Below are 22,970 nucleotides of genomic sequence, written 5' to 3'. Positions count from 1 at the left end.
ATAGAACATTGTGGAAAGAGGGGCCCTATCTTCACGTACAACGCGAGATCTTCCGATCGGCGTTCCCTGTCTATCCACATCAGAGCACCCCTTACTAACAAAGGATTGTCCCTTAAAAACAGAACCCTACTTCGTATCCATAAATTCTCATACATATTCAGACATTCTTCTTAGGATCTTTGGTGTTCTTTTGTTTTGTTTTCTCTTGCCCCCTTCCCAATAGATCAATCTTCTTGGCGCCATCGAGATTTACATTCCCTGATAACAGAAATGCAATCAATTCCTCCCCCAGAGTTCTGGTCACTGCTGTCTTCATCTGGATAAGTTAGTTTACGAATGCAGGGCTTCTCTAGCTATTTTTTCTCAGTCTTTGGGTTATACAAACAAAAGTAGTTTTTGTTTTAATACTATGCCATAGCCCAACATATATGTATTATACCACTATTTCTAAGTTTCATCAATAACAGAAATAAAGGAAACTATATTAATACAACAAAATTTTCCAATCTTATACACATAGCATTCTTTTTAATATTTGCAAAAAGCCAACAATATAATATGTATCTATAACAAGACCCAGCTCACATCTGGAGCCAGCAGTGTCCTGTCGGCACAGGGAACCAGCCCAGCATCCTGCAGTGATGCTGACCAGCAACGCTTTCATCGGTGCTTCGTGTGAGGACCTCAGCTCCACAGCCACAGCCCCTGCTTCAACTCAGCTGGTAAAACTGTTTCTTGGAGAAACAAAAGCAATAGAAGTCAAAGGTGCTTCTAATGATAAGAAAAGCTGATGAACAAATCAAAGTGATTAGGTAGTTTCAATCACACCCTCCTTTGTGTTGAGCTCACTGTCTGCTGTGGAACCATTAGAAATCGTAAAGTTTACTTCTATTTTTTGTGTCTTGCAAAACTCAGCTATTGTCTCACTCACCTCTCTCAAGGATTAAGATTACAGCTGGGTGTTCTCCCCTTTCATTTTAGAAATGAATATAACTTGCAGAAGATCTTCTTTTATCTTGTCTTGCTAGATCCGTGTACAAACAGCTCGTATTGTCCTCAGCTGACTGAGTTTGTTGAACAGACAACTGTCAAAAGCAGAAATGAACAGATAAAATGTTCTTCAAATTTGAACTATTATCTGTGACACTCAAGTGAGGTTACTGTACTGTTCTTGCCTCATTCCATAAAAAATGATTGTCCAAAAGTCTCCTGCAGAATACAGTAGTGGAAGGAGTAGTTTTTGGAAAATGACATCCTCTCCAGAAATTCATGCAGAGAAAGTGGGAGTCTGTTTTCATGAACAATATTGTGGGGGTGCTTGACATCCTTTTCATTTGTAAAAAGCAAACAAAAAGAATGGGGATAGTTTTGAATCAACCTTCATTTTGTTATTTGTTCCTCAGTAGCATTTCACACAAAAACAGAGACTTGCAGTTTAAGTAATTCTGATGATGAGTGAACAAGAAACAGTTTCCTACATGTAAATCAGATTTGCCTTTTAAATGGTTTACTTCTTCCAACTTGTTATTTAGCAGCATGTCAGTTTTGTAAAAAATACTAAAAATTAGCTGACATTAATTGTGCTTTGCTTGAGCAAAACCATTTCTTTTTTAAGAAATGTTATTCAGAGAAATGTCCTTTAAGACTCTAAAATCAAAAAGTTAATTTTGTTATGCCTAAACAGGCTTTAAGGTTAGTGAAATTGTTAATAATGGAGTGAAAAAATGGTAAACAGAACTGGCTTTACAGCTGGAAATTTCCTTCCTAAGTCTGGATGCAGTTCTTGCCTGGTGCCATACACAGTACTTTTTTATACAAAAAAGCAAACCTATCCTGTCTCAAAGATTTAATTGATCAAATATCTGAGAAGATACTGAGCAAAAATGCAGTTAGGGTTTGGGTTTTTTTGATACATAAGCTCATTTTTATATGACTGAAATTGCTTTGGTGATTTTTATTCCACAGTGTAATGCTTAGTGGGCTTAGGGACCACCCACCGAAATAAAAATTTGAAGTGAAGGTTTTGGCTATGGGAAGCTGTGCTTTGTAATAGCACGCAAGGGCCCTTAAAAAGTATTTTTTAAGGCAAAAAAAAGAAGTTTTGCTTGCTCAGTGATTATACTAGAGATGGTCTAAACCTCGTGTGATTAGCAACAAAAATTCAGGTCAAGTCTGCTAATCTTTTCCTGTAAAATATTAACCTCTTCTAGTAAGAATAAATGGCAATACGTTATTTTATAGATATATTTTCTCATTAATTTAAGACACTGTCAGGTTTGTGGTGCATGTTCTAAATTCTCAAGTTTATATCACCAAATAGTTACTGTTATTTCTGAAGTTCATTACTCTCTAGTGATTTCTCAATATTTTGCTGCTTTCCTTAGCATTACTGCTGGTTGTGAGGCACTCTTAATTTGTAACCAGTATTAGCTTCTTAATGAAAGTCTCTTCAGGTAGATTTTAATCTAGATATTTGAATATGCAGGATGAAATTAAGGTTAATTTTCATGGGAGCTTGGGACATTTTACATATTGTCTTTTAAATTTGCAATTTTCTTTTCATTTAGAAACAAATTTGGATGAAGCTGCATTGATACATTGTGATGCCTACAATTTTTTTCCAAGTCTTGTGAAAGAGAACTTGATTTGATGACCTTACTGACACTTAATTACTGCCAGTAGATTATTGAGAAACCACTTCATAAAATAAGCAAGGAAGTCTGTAACTCTCTCTAAAATACTGGTTTTGATGTAGGTGAAGACGACTTTGGACTATTCTGAAAACATAGACAAGAGCAAGAAATTTTGCTTTTCATTAAGGAGAATGCTAATTTCTCTTCTTACAAATGTGGATAGTTGAGATTCATTTTTATATTTTGATGATAGACAATTAATAGGAAATGTGTTATCTTAACACTGGTTTACATAATCTCTGAAACACTCTGCATTTTAGTATTTTTGAGGACGATATAATTGACAGATGGAAGTAGCAGCCAGCCATAGATCAAATCCAATACCAGGACACCACGCAAACTTCTGCTGTTGTTTTTCATTTTTTGGTAAAGTTACAATAATTAGAAGGCTGGAGAAAGAAAGAATGTGAAACTACTGAATAAAACATTTCAGACAGCAGACGTGGAATATCATTGTTTCAACCAAACATTTGAATTTCAAATTTCAAAGCAACTATCTGAAGTTTAATTGAAAATTCTAATTTCAAGTCACTGTGCCCATGAACATACTTTTAATTGAAATGTATACTGGGATCTAAAAATAAGTCATTTTCCACATTTCAATTCACTTCATAAAACAACAGTTTATGCATTTTACAGTAATACAGAAGTACAATCAGTAAATCAAAGTATCAGAATTTGATTTTTGTAACTTTTCTAAGTGGCAAACCTCTCAAATAGCCTGTTAGTCAGTCCAGGATGACACAATTCCTGGACCTATATACACTGTTATTCACTTCAGCACCTTCACAAAATTTAGAGACCTGTTTTGCTGCGTTCCGCAGCTGCAGGATCAAGTCCAGGGAGGTTATGGGTTCTGGTGACCAACAAGGGACTCAACGAGACGGGTCTCTGCTTGGTTAATGTCAGGAAACCATTTATTCAACACAGGAACAAATTCATCTTAAATCCAGAGACAGAGAATACAGAGCAGAGGCAGGGTGGGGGTTTTATGGAACAGAGCCAGGCTGGAGTTTAAGGTCAGGGTCTAATAGGGACAGAGCAAAGGAGAAACCCAGGGGCACAAAACACATCACAACACCCTGGGCTGCCACCCCACCAGGGGTCTGCAGGTGGGGCAACTCATCCTGGGCTCACAGGGCACATCTCCTGAGGCAGAGGGTGGAATTGACTTTTCCTGGCCTTTAAAGACACACCTCTCACTTTAACACTGCTTATCCAAAAACAAATCTTTGCCCCCCACACCATTTTATACCCAAATCATGGAGCCTTTATGTCTTTTGATTGTCAGTGAGGTGTGTTTATCCATTCGTCCATTGTCAGTTAGAGTGGCTTTATTAAAGGTTTCAAATGCTTCTGATTACAGAATCTTCAAGACTACAAGAGGGTTTTACAAAATATACTTTATTACAATTCCCAGATTAGTGACAGGGGAAGAATTTTTTTTTTTAATAATTTAATAGTGCCACCTCTAGATATCAGAGAGTACAGAGTCATAAATTTTTACTACCTTGGTTTGTGATAAGAGGAGGTCATACTGTTTCAACAGAATTAATGAATATATCTTTAGAAACAACACCCTCTTACATGCATGCGTTAACTCACAGGTGGACAAAGTGGACAAAGTCTCCTGTCTATCAAGCTATTGAAGCAGTTTTAACAAATGGCTGCTGAAGGAATTTAGCATATTTTGTACTGTTGCCACTGACTGGAATTCATAAATGGATTCAATAGCTAAAATTCATAGATTCATTTGCAGAAACAAAACTGGCGTTCTTTGGGTTTTTTGACAATGACTCTATAGAAACAAATACATGTCAAAATAATCTGGGTTGACTTGCAGAGCTATAACCTTCAACAACACAAATATAGCAAAAACCCAATACTACTTTCTAATCTGTGAATGATAGAAGAGGCTAACTGGGGTCACAGATTTTTCCAAACTCTGTCTTTTCTACATATTTACCAAATATCATTTGAAGTTAAACAAGCCTTCAAGACTTCATTTCTTTCCTTATTTCTACTGTTGAATGATTTTATTTTTGCCCTGAAGTTTTCATACTCATGTTGAACTTCATGCTGAACTTCAAAGTTTTTTCCTTTGTGGTGATTTTGCACATGCACAGCTTACTCACAAAAATAATCCCAGGACCTCTACACTGTATCAGCAAGCTGCAAATCTTTACTACAAGATTGCTGCCGTGTAAAAGGAAAAAAGCATAATCATCTAAATGTAGTTCAAGCAGAACAGATTTAAGAATAAAAGCCCAATATGACTAACATCTTTGCCAAAGGAAAGAAAGCAAGTGTAGCTCCCAGTTCAGGCTCACATCACTATTTGGGAAAGCAGTAAAATACATCAAACATTACCTACAGATTTTATTTCTACTATTCACTATTATGCTTCAGTATTAATCAGCTGTATCTTCACCAGCACATCACTGACATAAACACATAGATTAGAATTCCAATTAATGCATGATCCTTTAGTAGGACAATATAAAATGTTAGGGAAAAGTTGTTTGTTTTTTTTTTTTTTTCAATTGCAGAATAAGATACTTTGAAGCACATTTTCTTCAAAGGTCCCAAAAGCTTTGAGTAACTCAGCACAGTGTCATGAAATGCTGAAGAGCTGATCTTCAGAATGGGTTATGCTGCCAATTTCAAATTGATCACTTCCTAATATTTAACTCATCACAACATAATGTTCAGTTATCTATAGTGTTATAAACGAGGCTCGAGACTTTCTGGTGTAATTAAAGCCTGGCCTGTTTATTAATACTGAGCTGCAGCCGAAGGGAGACATAGGCTAGTCCCGTGTGCTCCACGCTACAGACCGGGACAGTAACAACGTATCGAACAAAACTCACGAACAACGGAAAAAGCCCCACAAGAAAAGAAAGAAAAGTCCCCGCTAACATGTAACACCCTATTTTATACCCTCCCTTAGGCTTGGATTGGTCTGTTTTGGATCCGTCTTAGGATTGGCTGCTTTCTTGGGCTCTGATTGGTCCATAGCCACGTTCATCCTGGTCCAATCATTTTCCCAGGGCGTCAAATGATTGGTGGATATTTCTTCCAATCCTTACTCACTCTGCTGATGACATCATGTTCTTGAATGTTCCATTCCATGTCCCCATAAGCCCTCTTATATCTCTTACCAATCCCCCATTTTATCCGCCCAACCCCCAATCCAATACCAACCCCAACCCCAAACATTCTAAAATACACTCAACAATTATCTTAACAATCTTACAACATAATTAAACATATCAATGAACTCTCTAACAATAACAACTTTAATTAACCTCCCAAGTTCAAGGAAAAAATCCCTTATAACATACAGCAGTACAAGTTATTTTGTGGATGCAGCTTCCAGCTCTCTGTAATGTCTCAGATGCAATTTCACATGTGTCTACATAAAAGATCTACTCTGTAAGCATGAATTCATGTAAGGATTGGAGAGACTGACCTTCCTTTCCTTCTTTGCACCAGTGGAACAAGCTACAAAAACAGAATTTGTTTGCAACCATGCCCTCTACTTTGCACATGCCCAAAGTCAAGTAGCTTTTACTTGCAAAATATACATTTTTTCCAACTTACATTTGAATGGTATTCCAAAGCATCCAGTTCACCTTGGTTGAATACACATTTCCTTTCACCTTTCTGCAGAATTAGCAAAAAACAACAACAAAAAACCATATAATTCCACAATGAAATAAAAGGGGAAAAAAAATCAAACATACCTGAATTACAATTTACCTCTTTAAAAGCAGGTAAAATTTTCCATCTCTTTTTACTATCATGAGTACAAGTCAAATAAGCAAAAAGATCTGAAAATAACTAAACTGCTGGAGGCATTCACAAGGTACATAGGCTTAAAGCTGCTCTAAATTATTCATGGTACTAGGATCTGAAGGTACCTAGTGCACAGTTTGTGCTCATGCCTCCTTTGGGCCCATACTAAAAGTTTCAGCTGCCAAGTGCAGCTTACCAATAAAAGAAAAATATTAACTATTTCTCTATGATTACATTTATTGGTTTAGGCAAGTGACTCTTATTTTCTCATGTCCATATGGAACAGTACTGAACAACACTTAAAGTAAATTCATACTGTCCTTCCCAGCTCGCTAATCTGCACAATCTCAGCTACCACAGTTTCAGGCTGTGTACCTGACCACAACCAGTGCCAGGAGATCTCGGGAGCAATCCACTGCTTATGAGACAGAATGCACATTACTCACATGAGGGGCACAAGAATATCCTCAAAAGTGCCCGCTCTTCTACACTACCTAAAAAGACTCAGGCATGCAAAAAGTATTAGCAGAATATTATTTATCAAGGGATTACTGCAATTTACTATGTTACAAAGAACATACCTTCCTAGCAGTGGCAAGAGAATCTCCAGTGTCACTCTTTGCTCCTTCTTGGTATTCCTCTCTGTTGCTGTTGGCCTTTACTTCTGCCAGACTCACCTGAGGGCAGGACACGGCTGCTCCTCACAAGCTGCAGCTATATAGGGCTTAGAAATATCCAAGAACTCCTCCCAAAACACGTATCTCATTTTTGCTCTTTTACCTTCTGCTTCTACGGCATCTCCGGGATCAAAAGGAGGACTATCGCTTGATGAGGGCGTGGCAGCAAAAGTAGAAATACTGTAACAGTCTTCAGTAGATGTGACAGAAGTGCTGTGAGTGACACCACCAGGGTGTGCAAAGGAGTCACAGATCTCATAGCCACACTGGTTGATGAAAGAGAGATGATCCACAAGCCATCCCGCTGTCAGACCATGTACCACCAACATCCTAAGTCCCCTTTTCAGGACGAAAGATCAGCTCCCTGAAACCACAGCCTTCACCAACCATCTGCACTTCCTGGAGCAACCTCCTCCTCCTGTGGGAATTTTTGTAAGAATTCACTTTACAGAATTATCACTATTTAATAAACTAGCACATCCCATCTGACAGACATTTCCATGCTCACACAGGCCACACTGCTGACTTCAGCTGGTTTCCCCATTATGTTGATCCCCATACCACTACATTTTTTGTAGTAACCAAATTTTATATGACTTTCCATACTTTTTTACGGTATGTGCTTACTCTGGCTCTTTTTAACGAGTCAGAAAACAGCCCTATGACACTCCAGTTATGTCTAAGACTATATGATACCTGTGTATATCTATACACTGTATATACACCACATATATATGCATTTACACTACATATCTTTACTACATATGTTACACACATGCTATATAGACTACATACATCTGCACACTATAGACTATAAACTACATATATGCACACACTATATATACACATACGCTATACATATTCACATATAAACACACACATGTGCATACATACTCACTATGTACATATGCACACACTGTATCTACACACACACACACACACATATACCTAGAGACATGGATCACTATGACGGCACCCGGGAGCAGCAACAGGCACAAGGGCAGGGGCAGGGGCAGCCGCAGCCCCAGCGCGGCTGTGGCCAGGCGCCGATTCCCATCCCCGAGGGCACACAGGGACCGAGAGCTCGGGCTGTTCGCCAGGAAAATTCTCGGCGGCTGGAGAAAAGCCCGGGGTTCGCCGTGGCCCTGCAGCGCCTGGCAAACACTCACCGCGGGCGCCGCCATGTCGCTGTACGGCCATGGCCCGTCCCTGAGCCCTTCCGGGGCTTGGGCTCCTCCTCTCCTCCATTCGCTCCTCTCCTCCATTCGCTCCTCCTCTCCTCCATTCGCTCCTCTCCTCCATTCGCTCCACCCCTCTATTCCCTCCGCCCCTCCATTGCTTCCTCCCCTCTATTCCCTCCTCCCCTCTATTCCCTCCTCCCCTCTATTCCCTCCGCCCCTCCATTCCCTCCTCCCCTCCTCTCGGCGCTGCTCCGCCCGCGGCCCTGCCGTGACGCAGTTCCGTCTGACGCACTGAGGGACGTCCGGGCGGGCATATTTGAAATTGCGAGCGGGCGGCGGCGCTGGTGGTAACAGCAGGGCGGGGAGCGGGAGGGTAGCGGCACCAACACCAACTCCAACTCCAGCTCCAACACCAACACCAACACCAATACCAATCACCCTCAACCACCGGGACAAATGTCCGTGCGGCGGCGGTGGTAGTGGTGGGGAGTCCCGGGCTGGCCTCGCTGCTGAGTGCCCCGGTCGCCCTCGGTACGGTTTAGACGCGCTCTCAGGGCGAGAGGGCGGAGCTGCGCTGGGCTCTGCCGCGCTCCTGCGCTCTTCTCTTTTTTATCCTGCTGGCGTTCTGGCTCTGGCACACTGCTCTTCCATCTCTGCTCCAGCTCTGCTCTTACAGCGGGCTGGCTAATGGCAGCAGCAGCGTGGCCAGCAGGAGCAGGGCAGTGACAATCCTGGTACGCGGCGCTGGTGAGGCCGCGCCTCAGTGCTGTGTCCAGTTCTGGGCCCCTCAGTTCAAGAAGGACACTGAGGGGCTGGAGCGTGTCCAGAGAAGGGCAGCGGAGCTGGGGAAGGCTCTGGAGCACAAGTCCCATGAGAAGTGGCTGAGGGAGCTGGGGTTGTTGAGCCTGGCGAAAAGGAGGCTCTGGGCAACCTCATAATTCTGGAAATACCTGAGAGGAGGCTGTAGCCAGATGGGGGTCGGCCTCTTCTCCCAGGCAACGAGCGACAGGACACGGGCTCAAACTGTGCCAGGCTTTGGTGGGACAGCTGGAGGAATTGCTCCACAGAAAAGGCGATTGTACACTGGAATGGACTGCTGTCGTGAATGAGGGTGAGCTTGCTTAAGCAATCACCACACCTGCCCAGCATGATGGTGGAGTCAGTGTCTCTGGAGGTGTTTAAGGAAAGGCTGGATGTAGCACTTAGAGCTGTGGTAAAGCTTAGTAGATGGTGATTGCTCATAAGTTGGATTAGAGGATCTCACAGGTCTTTTCCAGCCTAATTGATTCTGTTATACTAGAAGCTAATCACATGCTATGTTTGTGAAAATTCAATCTTTTTGTGGTTCGTCCCAGTTAAAATAATGGAATAATGCAGCTTCTTCCCCAGACACAGTGAACTCATGAATGTGCTGCCCTGTGAATTGAGCTTGAGAGCTAGACTTCTGTTGTGGTTTGTGAGCAGTGTAACTGGAAATAAAATGAAGCAACAGTTTATACTAATAATGTGTTTTGGTAACGTTTGTAGTGGAGGGGGCTTTTATTAGTTATAATTCAGTCATTTAAGCCTATCCCACAAATGAGATACACTTTCTGCCCTCTACAGAGGTTCTAACTTTTCTCTAAAAAATCCTTTTTCTGTTTCTGCTGCATCTCTTCTATATTTTCCTCTCTCTTCCTGGATTTCTCAGCCTCCTTTGGACTGAATTCTTTTGGGATCCTCCCTCATGGGGAGCCCTGCTTATCTCAGTTCTTGTGATTTGATGAGAACTCCCCAGCTTGTTAGAATCTTGTTTCTCGTGTTTATTAACAGGTCATCACAAAACTTGGCAGGTCTCTCCAGACTGACTGCACAAGGTTATATCTTTGCAATCTGGTACATTTCTTTCTTCTGCTGGTACAACAAGACCTTGTGGCTCATCCCGTGCCCGACAGCACAAAATGGCCCCGAACTACACAGTTCTTTTATCTTTATACCTATTTTTACCCAATTAATAATAGACACGTATATTATTTTTCTTAATGACCCAATGACCCTTCACCTCTGTGCTACACTGCGGCATTTTCTGTCCAATCACATACTATTACCCAAAAACCTCTAGAAGAACATGAAGAAGAAAGAAGGGACAAGAGACAACATCCTAAATCGTCCATCTTGCCTTCTGCTCTCTAAACTAACTTTTTCAGTGATTTAAGAAAACTTTCTAATCTACACACACTTTTAGCTTTTTCTATCTAATTTTAACAGCTGTTTTCATGTATCACCATGAAAACATGCTCATGAATTTCATGTTATATGAAATTCAGTGTTTTTCTGGATCTTAGAACTAAGTATCGGAAACAAGGGTACACACTTTGTATCCCAGACTCCAACAGAAAGCTGGCATTTTTTTCCTGAATTAATTCTGTTTACTTCAAATTCCACCTTAATGCCACTGTGGGGACAATGGTATTAATATTCCAGTTTGATTTATATCTGCATGCATAGACTGAAGACAGCCATAATATTACCTCAGAACAGGTTTTCCAGTTATTGTGCTATGATGCTGGGGGATCAGTTGCAAATGAATTGGTAGGCTCAGACTGAGCAGCTCAGGAGCTGATGTATGGATGAAGTGCTGTAAGCAGTATTTGTGTACTTGTGGTAGTGTGGCCTTTTTCCCAGTGGACTGAACTGAAAAATTTCTCAAGCTCTTTTGCTTTTGGAACCTGGGGGTTTGAAGTGACCAAATAGAAAGAAAGGCAAAACAGTAGGTTTGGAGTAACCACTGACTCTTTCGTCAATAAAACAGTTGATTTAAAAGACTGTGGCTGCTCTTACATATTTCTGGAGTCTAACATAATCTTTTTTTTTGATCCAATGTACAGGTCTACTTCTTTATTCTGAGCTTTTGGGAAATCATTGTGGCATTTAGAACACAAAATACCCTTAGACCCTGTATTTTCTCACACTGCTGGAACACTGAGGGATTTACAGCAGTCACAATGAGGCGAAGCTCAAGTATTGCTGGAAGCAGCAGCCGACAATCTATGATGGCACTGAGAGTGGAGGACAGCAACAAGATGGGTCTTCAAACACCTCAGATGTAAGTCTTGCCTGTCAGATTGCTAAAAATAATTATATAAAACTAATTCTGAAGAGATTTATTGTAGTGTGTGTGAGTAGCAACTGAGAAAAAAACCTGAAACAGTGAGAAGTCTCCTTACAGCCAAGGGTGTTTGCACAAGTGCTCCAGTTCTGCAACACTACTTGCTTTAACCTTTTTGTATACCTGTGTCATGTTTCAAATGGTAAGCCTTTGTTACATGTTGCTTAGGAGATGGCTGGGTGCGTGAGCTGACCTTTCTAAGATGTTGCTGTGATGAAGGTGTTTAGGAATATATGAGTGCATGTATAGTTCTTGTAAAAGCAAGAGATGAATTGGTAGAAACAGTCACTTGAATCCTTCTCTCTATTCCTAAGGAAGGACAGAAGCACCCTTGGGAAGCTGAGCATGAACAAACCTACATCTGGAGCTTCAGAAGGAAAAGCCAGCTGTTCTGGGAACAGGTATGTATAGGTTTTGTTCCCTGCACTGTATATTAAAACAAAAATGGTCCTATATAATTTTGGAATTTTTCTTTCTTGACTGGTTTTTGTTATAGGGAATAATGGATCCGAGGCAAGCAGACCTTCAGGTCTGCCTTCCTCCAGTCCTTGATCAATAAACAATAATGCTGTGGAGCAGGAATTGCTTTGGGAGCTTTTTTTTTTCTTTTGGGAATGACGTGCACTGCAGACCTTAAGAGTATCTCATTACATTTTTTTTTTTGTTTAAGGAAGAATGACATCTAAAATATACTCTGCATTAATTTCTTCTCTCTGAGGTACTAACCTTCCAAAAATCTAAAATCTTTCTGCTTAGCTCATGACTTTCTGTGTTGTGGTATCTTCTTTCATAGGACCCCCAATGCTGCAGGGGTCTATTCCTTTTAAATAGTCCTTAAATATTTTGGTCTTTATTCACAGTCACCAACATGATTTCTTCATCTTTGGGTTTGTTTTCTGCTCTCTAAGAGTTTATTTCTTTCAATAAAATGATGACATTATTCATCTAGAATGCAGTAATCCCTTTGTTGCACACGTGGCATTGTGGCTTCCACGTTGATGATGTTTATCCAATCACCTCAAATGAAGAGAAAACTTCAAGTATCACTTTGTATAACAAATGCAAAGAAAATATCAACATAGCATTTGTGCTGTGACTTAAACATGAAGAGTGTTCTCCTTTCTATGTATTTTCACAAGACCTGTGTTTACTATCTGTCCTTAGAGCGAGTGGGGCTGGAGGGTCCCGCAGCAGCCAGCACGGTGTGTTTGGGACAGAAAAGATAAAGGATCCCAGGCCCCTTCATGACAAAACATTCATCCAACAATGTATCAAGAAGCTTTATGAGGTAACATATTAACTCCTTCTGCACTTATGTTATGAGGTGTAAAACTGTATTCATCAGAAGGGTCCTTTCTCTTGGATTCAATTCTTAAGCTTTATTTAGTGACTGGTATTCTGTGTTTCTTTTGCACAGTTCCTCCTTGAGAATGCTTATGGGCACAATGTTTCCATGAAATCTCTACAATCTCCATCAGTTAAGGACTTTTTAAAGATCTTCACCTTTATCTATAGATTCCTCTGCCCTTCTTATGAACTGCCTGACTCAAAATTTGAGGAGGAAATTCCCAAAGTTTTTAAAGACCTTGGGTAAGATAATTATTGTTATTCTCCTGGGCTGAATAGATATGACATGGCTAGAAATTTAAAAGCTAAGAATTCCGCATTGATAGTTGGAGAGAATGGATAGGTTTTTTAATTCAGATGAGACTCTAAAAGTACAATGTTGTGTCAGTTTTGTTTTGCTTTTGTTTAGCTCTAGATTTACTTGCTGATTTTCAGAATCTACTATACATTTTATATTTAGACCTGCAGAACTATAAGCTCTTGGAATCTTGCTTTGTAACATTAAATTTAATTGATTATTTGTATAAAAAATTGAAAGATAGGACAGAATTCTTCTTGACAAACCTTTCTGTTCATTCTGTTAGAGTCTAACAACTAAAATTTCCAGAATTTTTGGATCAAGTCAATTTAGTTTAAAATATATTTTCCTGCAATTACACTTATTCTGCTTTGAAAGCAGAATGTGGAAATAACAAAAATGACCGTTGAGGTGATAAAACACTAAGTAGCTGAGTGGTTTATTGCTGAATTTGTTCAGTGTTTGAAATTATTAATGCCCCAACACTTTCCCAGAAAGAAAACCCTCTGCCTATTGTTAATTGTGAATTTTCAATCTCATTAAAAAAAAAAAAGTCCATTTTACTCCTGTAGATTTGAACCCGTGATGGTGTGAAAGTGCCAGGGCTCCTTAAATGTAGGTGTAAATCTGTTTTTTTCACTTCTCAGCATTTTAATAAAATTTTGTTTTAATCTGTAACATTTGAAACTGCTGACCTAGCGTTGAAAAGGATTACACTCTGCTGCAGCAAGAGTGTCATTTTGGATAAAATTACTAATTCTGACAACTCACTTGAGGTTGTCTTTTGGGAGCATCTGGATGACACTCTTGATCATATGGTTTAGTTGTGGGCAGTCTGACGAGGAGCAGGGAGTTGAGTTTGTTGATCCTTAGCGATCTTTTTTAAGTCAAGATATTCTACGAATCACAAAATGAGAAACCCACAATAATTGAATAAAATAGTGCTGTAAGAACTTAATTTCCTTTGAAGTACAGTATTAAGTGCAGTTGAGTTTGCTCTTCCTTCTGTGCTTTCATCCACATATAAAAATGTGCTGCTTTATTTTCCAAATATGCTGGTTTGTTTTGGTCACTGTCTGCCACAGCTATTAAAAATGTATCTTCTTTGGCCCTATAGGTACCCCTTTGCTCTGTCAAAAAGCTCCATGCGTACCGTGGGTGCACCACACACCTGGCCTCAGATTGTGGCAGCTTTGGTTTGGTTAATTGATTGTGTCAAGGTAACATTAAACAAATCTCTTTAACATATAGGTAAAGAAAAAGTTGGGTGTTCTTAGCTGTAATCTGGGAGCTGACCCTCAGCCTTACGTTTTAGTAACTTTTCAAGTGAGCTTTTCATGTTATATTGTGATATTTTTTTTCTTTAAATGTACGCACTGGATAAACTAAAGTATAAAAGAAAGGTGGGTAAATACTGACTTATGCATACGTTAAACATGAGAAGTTAATGGGTACAATCATTGAATAGAACATCTATCTTCAGTGCAAATGTTGTGACATCTACCATTCTCTCCTAAATTTGAAATCTAAGGATGTAATTTTCAACTGAAATTATTCAAATGCCCTGTAATTCTTATACAGAGTGGCAAGTTTTGTGTTTGGGTGGGGTGTTTTGATTTAATTTTTGTTTTATTTGAGTTTTTTCGTTGTGGTAATTGTTGTTGCTGCCAGCTCAGGTCTGAGCAAAATTTGGAATCTGTGACAGAAGTTCACCACTGCTGACCTAAGCACCCATGAAAATCCTGTCCTTTTTTGCTGAGAAGACACAAGACAATTTGGCAGTGTTGACTGTCCAGTTCATGCCTCTTTACCTGCGTGTTTAGTCAGCTCAACACAGGCTCATTCCAACCTGCTTGCTGAAATCCTAATCCAGTGTTACTTTGCTTCCTATGAAACCAATATGAAAATGAATGGATGTCTCCACGTTTGCTCTTTGTGTGTGCACCTCTGCTTTTCAGCTGTACCATGCGTTCAGGGAAAACCCACCATCGTATGATGATGGACAGGCCTGGGGAGGAGAGACGGATAATGGAATTGTACATCATAAGGTACCATAAAAAGGGAATTAGAATCAGAATTGCTCAACTGAATTTTGCCATGTGCTGTAGCAACACAATTTAAATACAGTTTAGGTTGCTGTGTCATGTACTTAGAGATTCTGTTCCCTTTTTTATTCACAACACTTTCTAGGAAGTAGAGTAGCATTATATAAAAAGCCTGATCATCTATTTCCTGAGTAGGCATCATGGCCAGTCTGTTGGTGAAGACTGGGTATTAAACAGAAATGCCTTATTCTCCAAGCACCTACTGTTTCAGTTCTCCTTTGTGGAGGAAGGGAATCATGCTCCTTATTGTTTTAATAGAGTTTCTGGTATGTTTTGCTGTAGCACTCGAGCATTCTGAAGTTCACAGCAGTACAGTGTAAAGACAGTGATTTAATTCTAAATATAGTGGCTCCTGCCAGTATCTAGTCAGTTTACTATGTAAAAATTGATTATAAAGTTTTATTTCTGAGCCACAAAAGAGGGTGGCAATGTAATTCAGGGTCTTAAAAATCCAACAGCTTGGTTTCTTTTTAATATATCATTGATTTTTAGTACTACTCAGATTTAGCTCAGTGTTAACACACAACAGGTGTTTGGAAGTCACATTATAAGCTAAAACATTTAATTAGAAAATTGCAAAAATCAAGTTAAATCATAATTTTGAACTAAGGTTACAACCTGATGGTTGGCAAGTAAAAATGTTTTTAAATTCAAAATGTTCTTCAACACTGACACTTATGCATATATGTTGATACAGAATTCACAATATTGGTGTAATTGCTTCTGAAACATCTGTAACAGTGTCTAGCAGATTCTTTTTGGGTAAGCTTTCATTAATTCTAGACTAGTTCTTTGACATCTGCAGATCTGAATTTTAATCGTCATATTTACTGAAGAGATCTGTTAAACAGACCTCCAGCTTTCGTAAACTAGCCTGAGAGAATCATTTCCGTCAAGATGAAAAAGTCTTAAATATGGTACCTTCAATCCTTGTTAAATATTATAGAAATATACAGAATGTCTAGACCTTTCATACGGTGAATTATAGGTGCCTCCTTCTGTCCGAATATAATCTGTTGACATTCTTTGCTCAAAGGAAAGAAAAATGTTTAATTTTACAAAAGTACAATCAAAGCATTGAAAGATATTTTGGTGTCTGCTTAATTCCAGTGACTGAGTAGCTTTAGACTACCCAGATATTTTACAGGCCTTGGAATTGTTGAAATGAAAGATTTTTAAATTGTTTTCAGCTTTTCATGGACTACTGTGTGAAGTGCTATGATCTTTTCATGCAAGGGAGAGATACCTTTGAAGAGTTGGATGCTGAAGTGCAGTCAAAATTAAGTAAGTTTTTGAGTTTTAATTAAGTATTCAATTGTGTTACTGGTTTTTCTCCTAACATCAGTTTGTTTGGTTTACAAGTGGAAGTGATCTAAGGGAATCTCGAATTCCTAAGTACATTTTGGTTACTTCAACTTTTAATGCTCTCTTTTCTATATATTTTTTACCAGTACAGATGGATAGGTCATGATCTGCTATCAGCTGTAGCTGTGTCACCTGTTTTTTTAATGGTTTGTCACAGAAAACCAGTGTACAATTCTTTAGATGCAAACTCCCATCTATGCAGATGACTCTTGTTCATGTCACATTTATGTCTTGTTTATGGCAAAGCTAACAATTAAAAATCAAGAAAAAGGAGGATTATCAGAGGATGCACACCTGATCAGTAAGGCAGTTCATCTTTTGAAAGCTCTGAAAACAGTCTGCAAGTTTCAAACTCTGTTGTGAGGGTTCTTGTATATGATTCAGCATGTACTTGTGTTTGTCTTCAGGTGGTGGAAAATTATTAGGTTTTTTTTACTCACTCTCCACCTACAAAAATACAAGCAGAATGTGAGAACAAGGAAGAAAAGCGTTTCTTACTTTCTTTGATTTCCTATGAAAAGCCAGACTAAGGGCCCTTTGTTTGCAAACTGGAGCCATCGGTTGGAGAGGAAACAAGGTACCACGCTGTTACTGGATATTAGGAAAAAATAATCATCCCATTCTTTGGCAAAGCCAAGTGAAGTAAGAGAAAAGATGTCTCAAGAAGCAAGGAAGTATATGGATAAGAAAGAGGTTGTTAAATAAGTTTGATCTGTTCTAACTTCACAATGACTTGTATACTCTCTTGTGGTTTGGGCTGTATGAGAGTTTGGAAACTCTTACCTCTTGGGAGTGACTTTGAAATCTTTTTGTCATGAAGACTGAGAAACCCATTTCTTTTCTTGTTTGTTTTGGGGTTTTTGCCTAGTTGCATTTGAAGGAAGGGTTTTTCTGATAAGTTCTTGGGTTTTTGTAGTTACTTCTTCAGTGTAAAATAATTGTGCAGATAATGGGTGCTTACTGTGCTGAAACTTGAGATACTCAAAATAGGTGGTGATATTAGTGAGAGTAATTTGTAACCCCACTTTCTCTTCTCTCTTACAGAGGATTTATTTAATATAGATCAAGCCCGGATGGAAAGTTTAGAAGCTGAGAACAAAAGACTTCAAGAAGAGATTGCAAGACTAGAAAAAGAGAAGGAAAGCGAGCCAGTTAGTAAATTGTGTCTCTGTTTTTATGGTGGAGTTGAACTTTATATTATTGACCATTTCTGAATGAAGATACTTACAATACATAACAAATGGAAAACTATTTTCAGTGCTTCAAGTTTTTAATTAGCCCAGGTTTTTACAGACTTTATACCATTGTAGAACAAGGCTTTTTCTGTGGAGTGTTCAGTGACTATTTGTTTGATAATGTGCAGATGTTTCCAGATAATAAGGTCTTGTATTGAATGAAATATTAATAAAATACTTGAACCTCTTTTTTTTAATATAAATTTCAAGATTATGTTTTCCAAATGTGTTGGTATGAGGCATGGGATTCAGTGGTAACAATATATTTTATGGAAAATATTTTGCTTGAAAAGCTGGATGCTGATTTTTATGCATCACGAGCTTAAAAATGGGTTAGTGGCTGTGCAGGTGGCAAATTAAAACTCTTGCTGTACAAAATGTGCTGGGTTTATTCCTGGCTTTCCATGCCCTAGTTTTATCTGCCTTCCATATATTATTAGAGTTTAGTTGTGAACTACTGTAGTAAGAATTTTCTAAGTGCAGTGTCTGATGCAAATGAGAGACCTAATGCTGCAGTGCAAGAATCTTTTCAGGCTTCTTAGCTGTTACTTTAAAGGTGCTTGACTTGACTCGGCTCTCACAGAGATAAAAAATTGTTAAAGTTCTTTAGTTTTATATTTGTGCTATTGATATTGACCAATTATTCTACTGTCTTGTCTGGAACGTGAAGTCATTATTTTATATTCATCTAAGAGTGGTTGTTCTTCTCATCCATTTCCTAGGATCGTAGAGTAACGCTACGAAAAGTGAAATCATCTCTTGAAGGAGACGTCCAGAAATACCAGGCTTATTTGGCTAGTCTGGAATCTCATGTAGCTATCCTTGATCAAAAGCTGGAAAGTGTTAACAGTGAAGTTGAGACAGCAGGTAAGGAGGCCTTGATCACAGTCAGGACTATGTAGCTAGAAATAGTCTTCAAGTTGGAGCTCTTAGCTTGAGGACAGAGGTTGATCCTTGGAGTAGGATGATGCTACAAATAAGCTTTCCAGAATGGATTGCTAATAAAGATACTTTTTGTCTAATAGTTCATTCATGTCCATTTCACAAATGTTTTGTGAGCTTAGAAATGGAAGTAGAAGCAATGAAGCAGGAGAATGCCCGGCTCCGACATGTCTTAGATAACCAAAAGTACTCAGCTGTGGACATTGAGAGAGTAAATCACGAGAGAAATGAGCTGCAGCAAACCATTAACAAGCTGACCAAGGAACTGGAAGCAGAAGAACATCTGCTGTGGAATGAAGAGCTAAAATATGTTAGGAATAAAGAGGCGGTATGTGAAAACCACACTACACTCAGAGGTGGCTGTCAGTTGTCATCATATAAGCTTCAAATTGGAGTCTTGATAGTTTGTTTCCTATATAATCTAACACCACCATATGTGTATCTAACCAGACAAAACTGACAAGAATGGCCTCTGTTTACAATATTGCTGAAGGATGTTTCTCTTTTTTTCCCCCCCTTTTTTCTGTTTTGCACTTAATGGAAGTGTATTCTTTTTTTTTTCTCCAGAAGAGATGTAGCTAGAATATGAATCACTGTCAGCTCTCATTGTTATAGCAGTGATAAGAGCTTTGATAACATTAGCATGCCATTGCTTTTATAACACAAGAAATTTCAGACTAATGTTAATATTTCATAGCAAGGCAAAACTATTATTTGAATCAATAGCTTTGCATGCATTTAGGGCTTGATTAGTTCTTTGTGTAGAAGTTGTAACATCTTTCAAGGGCAAAGTTCAATCCCTTCAAACAGAATGAAAATATATAGTCCTGTAGGTGATGGGATTTAAAAGCTTCTGCTTTGCCAGTTGGAGAACTAAAGAAAAAAAGTTTCAAATATATTTGGTAGGGTTACCCTTTATCAAGCACTTGTATTAACTTAAATCCTCCTGTGCAAGTATGAAGTACATAAAACTGGGAAAAAAAACCTGGGTACTTTGTTTACATATAAATAGCACTCATTAATTAGAAGTTAGAGCATTTAATAAGCTTTGTTTAGAGGCATGCTCAAGTTAGTTATAAGGATGTGTGGCTGTGTGGCATTTCCTGTCAAGACTAATGAGAGAAGGCATATTGACCTGATGACTGATCATTGGTTTAGTGTTATTTTCCAGCAAGTTTTTAGTTCCCTGTCAGCTAATTCTCAAAAACCTGAGGCAGGAAAAATTATGGCAGATGAATCTGGAAAACCACAGGTGAAGCTGTTCAGTGTCAGCCACATACCCTGAGAAACCTGGCTGTATTAGATGTGTGCTTCTTAAAGTACTGTATGAATGCTTCTTGCAAAGCTTTCCACTTGTATCTCTTCTATGATTTCTGCCCTTGTCTCCTCTGAGCAGATTGATAAGCAACTGGCAGAGTATCATAAACTGGCTCGAAAGTTGAAATTAATTCCAGTAAGTGCTAAGAATTCCAAAGGCCACGACTTCGAGATTCAGTTTAATCCTGACGAAGGACCAAATTGCCTACTCAAATACGGAACTCAGATCAAGGTGAGCAGAGTCAACACTGAAGGCTTTAGTTACCACTCACAAAAAAGATGTGTTTCTTTGGAAATGCTGGAAAGGTCTCTGTCTCACAATAAAATGTCATTGAGAAGTTTGTGTGATGAGTCACTATAATGATGTTGTATATGAAAGATGTTTGGGCTGGGAGAATGCAGTAGCCTAAAAAAACAGAAAGAAAAGTTGTACTGGGGTGCATCTTGGTTCAAATAAGCAAATTGCATTTGTCAGATCTTCTTGTACGTGTATTACAGGTTCCCCTCATGGAGATCATCAACGAGACTGAGGAAGAAATCATTAAAGCTACTCAACGGAAAATGACTTTGGAAGATACTTTGGAACAGGTGTGTTGGCTAATGAAGATTAGGACTAAAATGCCAGCCCTAAAAACCTTATCTGCTGCTTTCATTCAACCTTTTGCATGGGTGAAGTGCAGTGTGGTGGGTTGGATTTTTTAATTGGTTGGGGTTTTTCTGAGGACAAGTAGAGGGGGAGAAGCTGTGAGAAAATTTAATTGTGATGGAACCTAAAAGTTTTTCTAGGAATTGGGGACTTCATTGGTTGCAATATTGCCTATTCCCTGAATTAAAATTTTATCAAGGTTACATATATTTGACCACAAGTATTGGAAATATTTCTTTTTAATAAGTTGCCCATTCCAGTCAATTGTGTGGCTTACCATCACTGACAAATTGTCATCAGGAAGATTTTTAGCAATACTTGGTTTGCTGGTATCCCAACCTAGCCTATTGTGTTTTTTGGGAGCTAGCAGGTGTAGTTTGTGATGGCATCTATTTGTATGTTGGAATTCTTTCTGAACCATATTTCCTCGGTTACATTTTCATCCTAGGTGAATACAGAGCTAGCGGACAAGAAACGCAGTGTGAAAATGCTGGCAGAAGAAGCTGAAAAGCTAGATGACCTTTACCAGCAGAAGCTTAAGGTAGAACTTCTTACAGCTTGATGACAAGTCATCCTTAATCATACCCTTGTCCTTAACCTTTGTGTTTATAGATAAGTTTTGGGGTTGCATTTTTGTTTGGGCTTCTGCCTTTGCCTTCTTCCTTTCCTCTTACAGGATTTTTTCATTCTTTTCAGAAAAGTTATTTGACTGCTACCTTAACTGAATCAGTTTTCACTCACTTGTAAGAGAATCTGGCATGATACTGTAGCAGATCCTGCAAATCTTAAATTACTGCATCCATTAATAAAAGCAGCAGCAATCATCTGACCAGAATCTGCCCTGTCTAATTAATTTGTATATAATAAATACATTTACATTTTTTAGTAAACACGTTTAATCAGCCTCTGTAGAAAATAAGGAAATCATTGGCTGGCCAAAAGTACGTTAAATTGTTTTAATGATCTCAAACTGCTGCTTGCTTTAGCTTCCTTTCCCAGCACAGGAGCAGTCCCTATCCTTTTCCCCACTTGCAGTTCAGCAACAGAACACAGCCCTCTGTTAACAACAGAGTGACTATTTTGGTACCTCCCAACTTCTCTGACAACACTGTTTTGCTGAGGTGCCCTGCGGAAAAATGTTCTTTGAACTAAGCCAGTGTTTACCAGATATGCTCTTGTAAATCCTAACTCCTTTTGCTATAGCCATGAAACAGGGTTATTTCACTGCTAATACCTGCTGAGTTGGCTAAGGACAATTAATTTAGTTTCTGTTTTTCAAAACCACATGAAATTTAGCTTTTGCTCTGTGCTCTTGCATATACTTTTCTCTAAAGTTAAACTCATAAAATATACAGTTGCCGTTGGATGTTTATAATAAGAGAGTCATGTAATTCCTCTTGTGATTTTTAAAATGCTGTTTGTAAGTCTTAAGTATTAAAGTTATTTTTTAAGGATGATGCTTCAGTAATCTACCAAAATTGCATGTCGAGTTGATGACAGAATTTTGTTTGGTTTTGTGTGTAGCATCAACAGTGTCATTCTCCTTGAAGAGACGATTGCTTGGAATTGCACTCTCAGACAAAAAGGAAAAGCTAACCACACTCTAATGTGGTTACCTAACCACCTAACCCTAACCACACTCAAATGTGGTTGTATTTTTTTAACCTAGAAACGGTTGCTCATGATGTGCCATTTCTAAGCTATATAGACTATCTAAGCAACACGTTTGGAGTTTAACTGTGAGGGGAAACGAGCTGCAACACAGACCTTTAAATATGGTCAAAGGAATAAAGAGATGGTTAGGCTTGTTATGGGATGGGGATGATACAGAAAATAGCTGAAACTTTATGTTTGGGAGGGATATCCTTGGGTTTTCTTTTTTTCAGTTCTGAAATTCGAGTTACTTGTGTGAGATTTGAATTCAAGCATTAGAATGAAATCAGGTAATAAAAACAAGAAAAAAAAATTAAAATTATTCCTGAGCAATGCAATTTTTTTCTCCTCTTATGACTATAGGAGATAGAAGAGGAAGAGCAAAAATGTGCAAATGTACGGGAATCATTAGAAAAGCATAAACAGTTACTTGAGAGTGGTGTCTATGATGGTCTCAGTGAAGCCACAAATGAATTGCATGATCTCCAGCGACAGTAAGACTCGTAACTTCCGTGTTTGCCTTGTTTCTTTTGTTTTTTAAGGATAAAGATATTCTCTTGAATGT

General features: G+C 38.7%; 1 protein-coding gene and 1 long non-coding RNA gene across 6 annotated transcripts; one reads left to right on the top strand and one right to left on the bottom strand.

Moving 5' to 3' along the window:
• Positions 1-6: 6 nt before the first annotated feature.
• LOC107199074 lies at positions 7-8,398 on the bottom strand. 3 transcript variants are annotated; one of them, XR_001519161.3, is made up of 4 exons: positions 8,117-8,398; positions 7,073-7,586; positions 932-6,359; positions 7-734 (listed from the first exon to the last, which is right to left on the bottom strand). It is a non-coding gene; the product is annotated as an uncharacterized LOC107199074 (long non-coding RNA). The 3 variants fall into 3 exon arrangements; XR_001519163.3 differs by having other exon boundaries at positions 7-728; XR_001519162.1 differs by having other exon boundaries at positions 7-1,085; positions 6,297-6,359; positions 8,117-8,397.
• Positions 8,399-8,651: 253 nt separating this feature from the next.
• Positions 8,652-22,941, top strand: LOC107199075 (kinetochore protein NDC80 homolog). Of its 3 annotated transcripts, none has more exons than XM_019005480.2 (15): positions 8,652-8,880; positions 11,217-11,434; positions 11,812-11,898; positions 12,662-12,785; positions 12,915-13,087; positions 14,260-14,362; positions 15,101-15,190; positions 16,438-16,531; positions 17,657-17,763; positions 18,570-18,714; positions 18,873-19,117; positions 20,186-20,338; positions 20,605-20,694; positions 21,201-21,293; positions 22,769-22,941. In XM_019005480.2, the coding sequence occupies exons 2-15, from the start codon at positions 11,334-11,336 to the stop codon at positions 22,901-22,903; spliced, it is 1,740 nt and encodes a 579-aa protein (XP_018861025.1). In that variant the 5' UTR covers positions 8,652-8,880; positions 11,217-11,333; the 3' UTR covers positions 22,904-22,941. The 3 variants fall into 3 exon arrangements, with proteins under 3 accessions (XP_018861025.1, XP_018861024.1, XP_015471884.1); XM_019005479.2 differs by lacking the exon at positions 8,652-8,880 and adding an exon at positions 9,210-9,460; XM_015616398.3 differs by lacking the exon at positions 8,652-8,880 and adding an exon at positions 9,214-9,460 and having other exon boundaries at positions 18,912-19,117; positions 22,769-22,940.
• Positions 22,942-22,970: the final 29 nt, after the last annotated feature.

This window comes from Parus major, unplaced genomic scaffold (assembly GCF_001522545.3).
Source record: "Parus major isolate Abel unplaced genomic scaffold, Parus_major1.1 Scaffold423, whole genome shotgun sequence".
Lineage (NCBI taxonomy): Eukaryota > Metazoa > Chordata > Aves > Passeriformes > Paridae > Parus > Parus major.
This window is presented reverse-complemented; position numbering and strand designations above follow the sequence as displayed.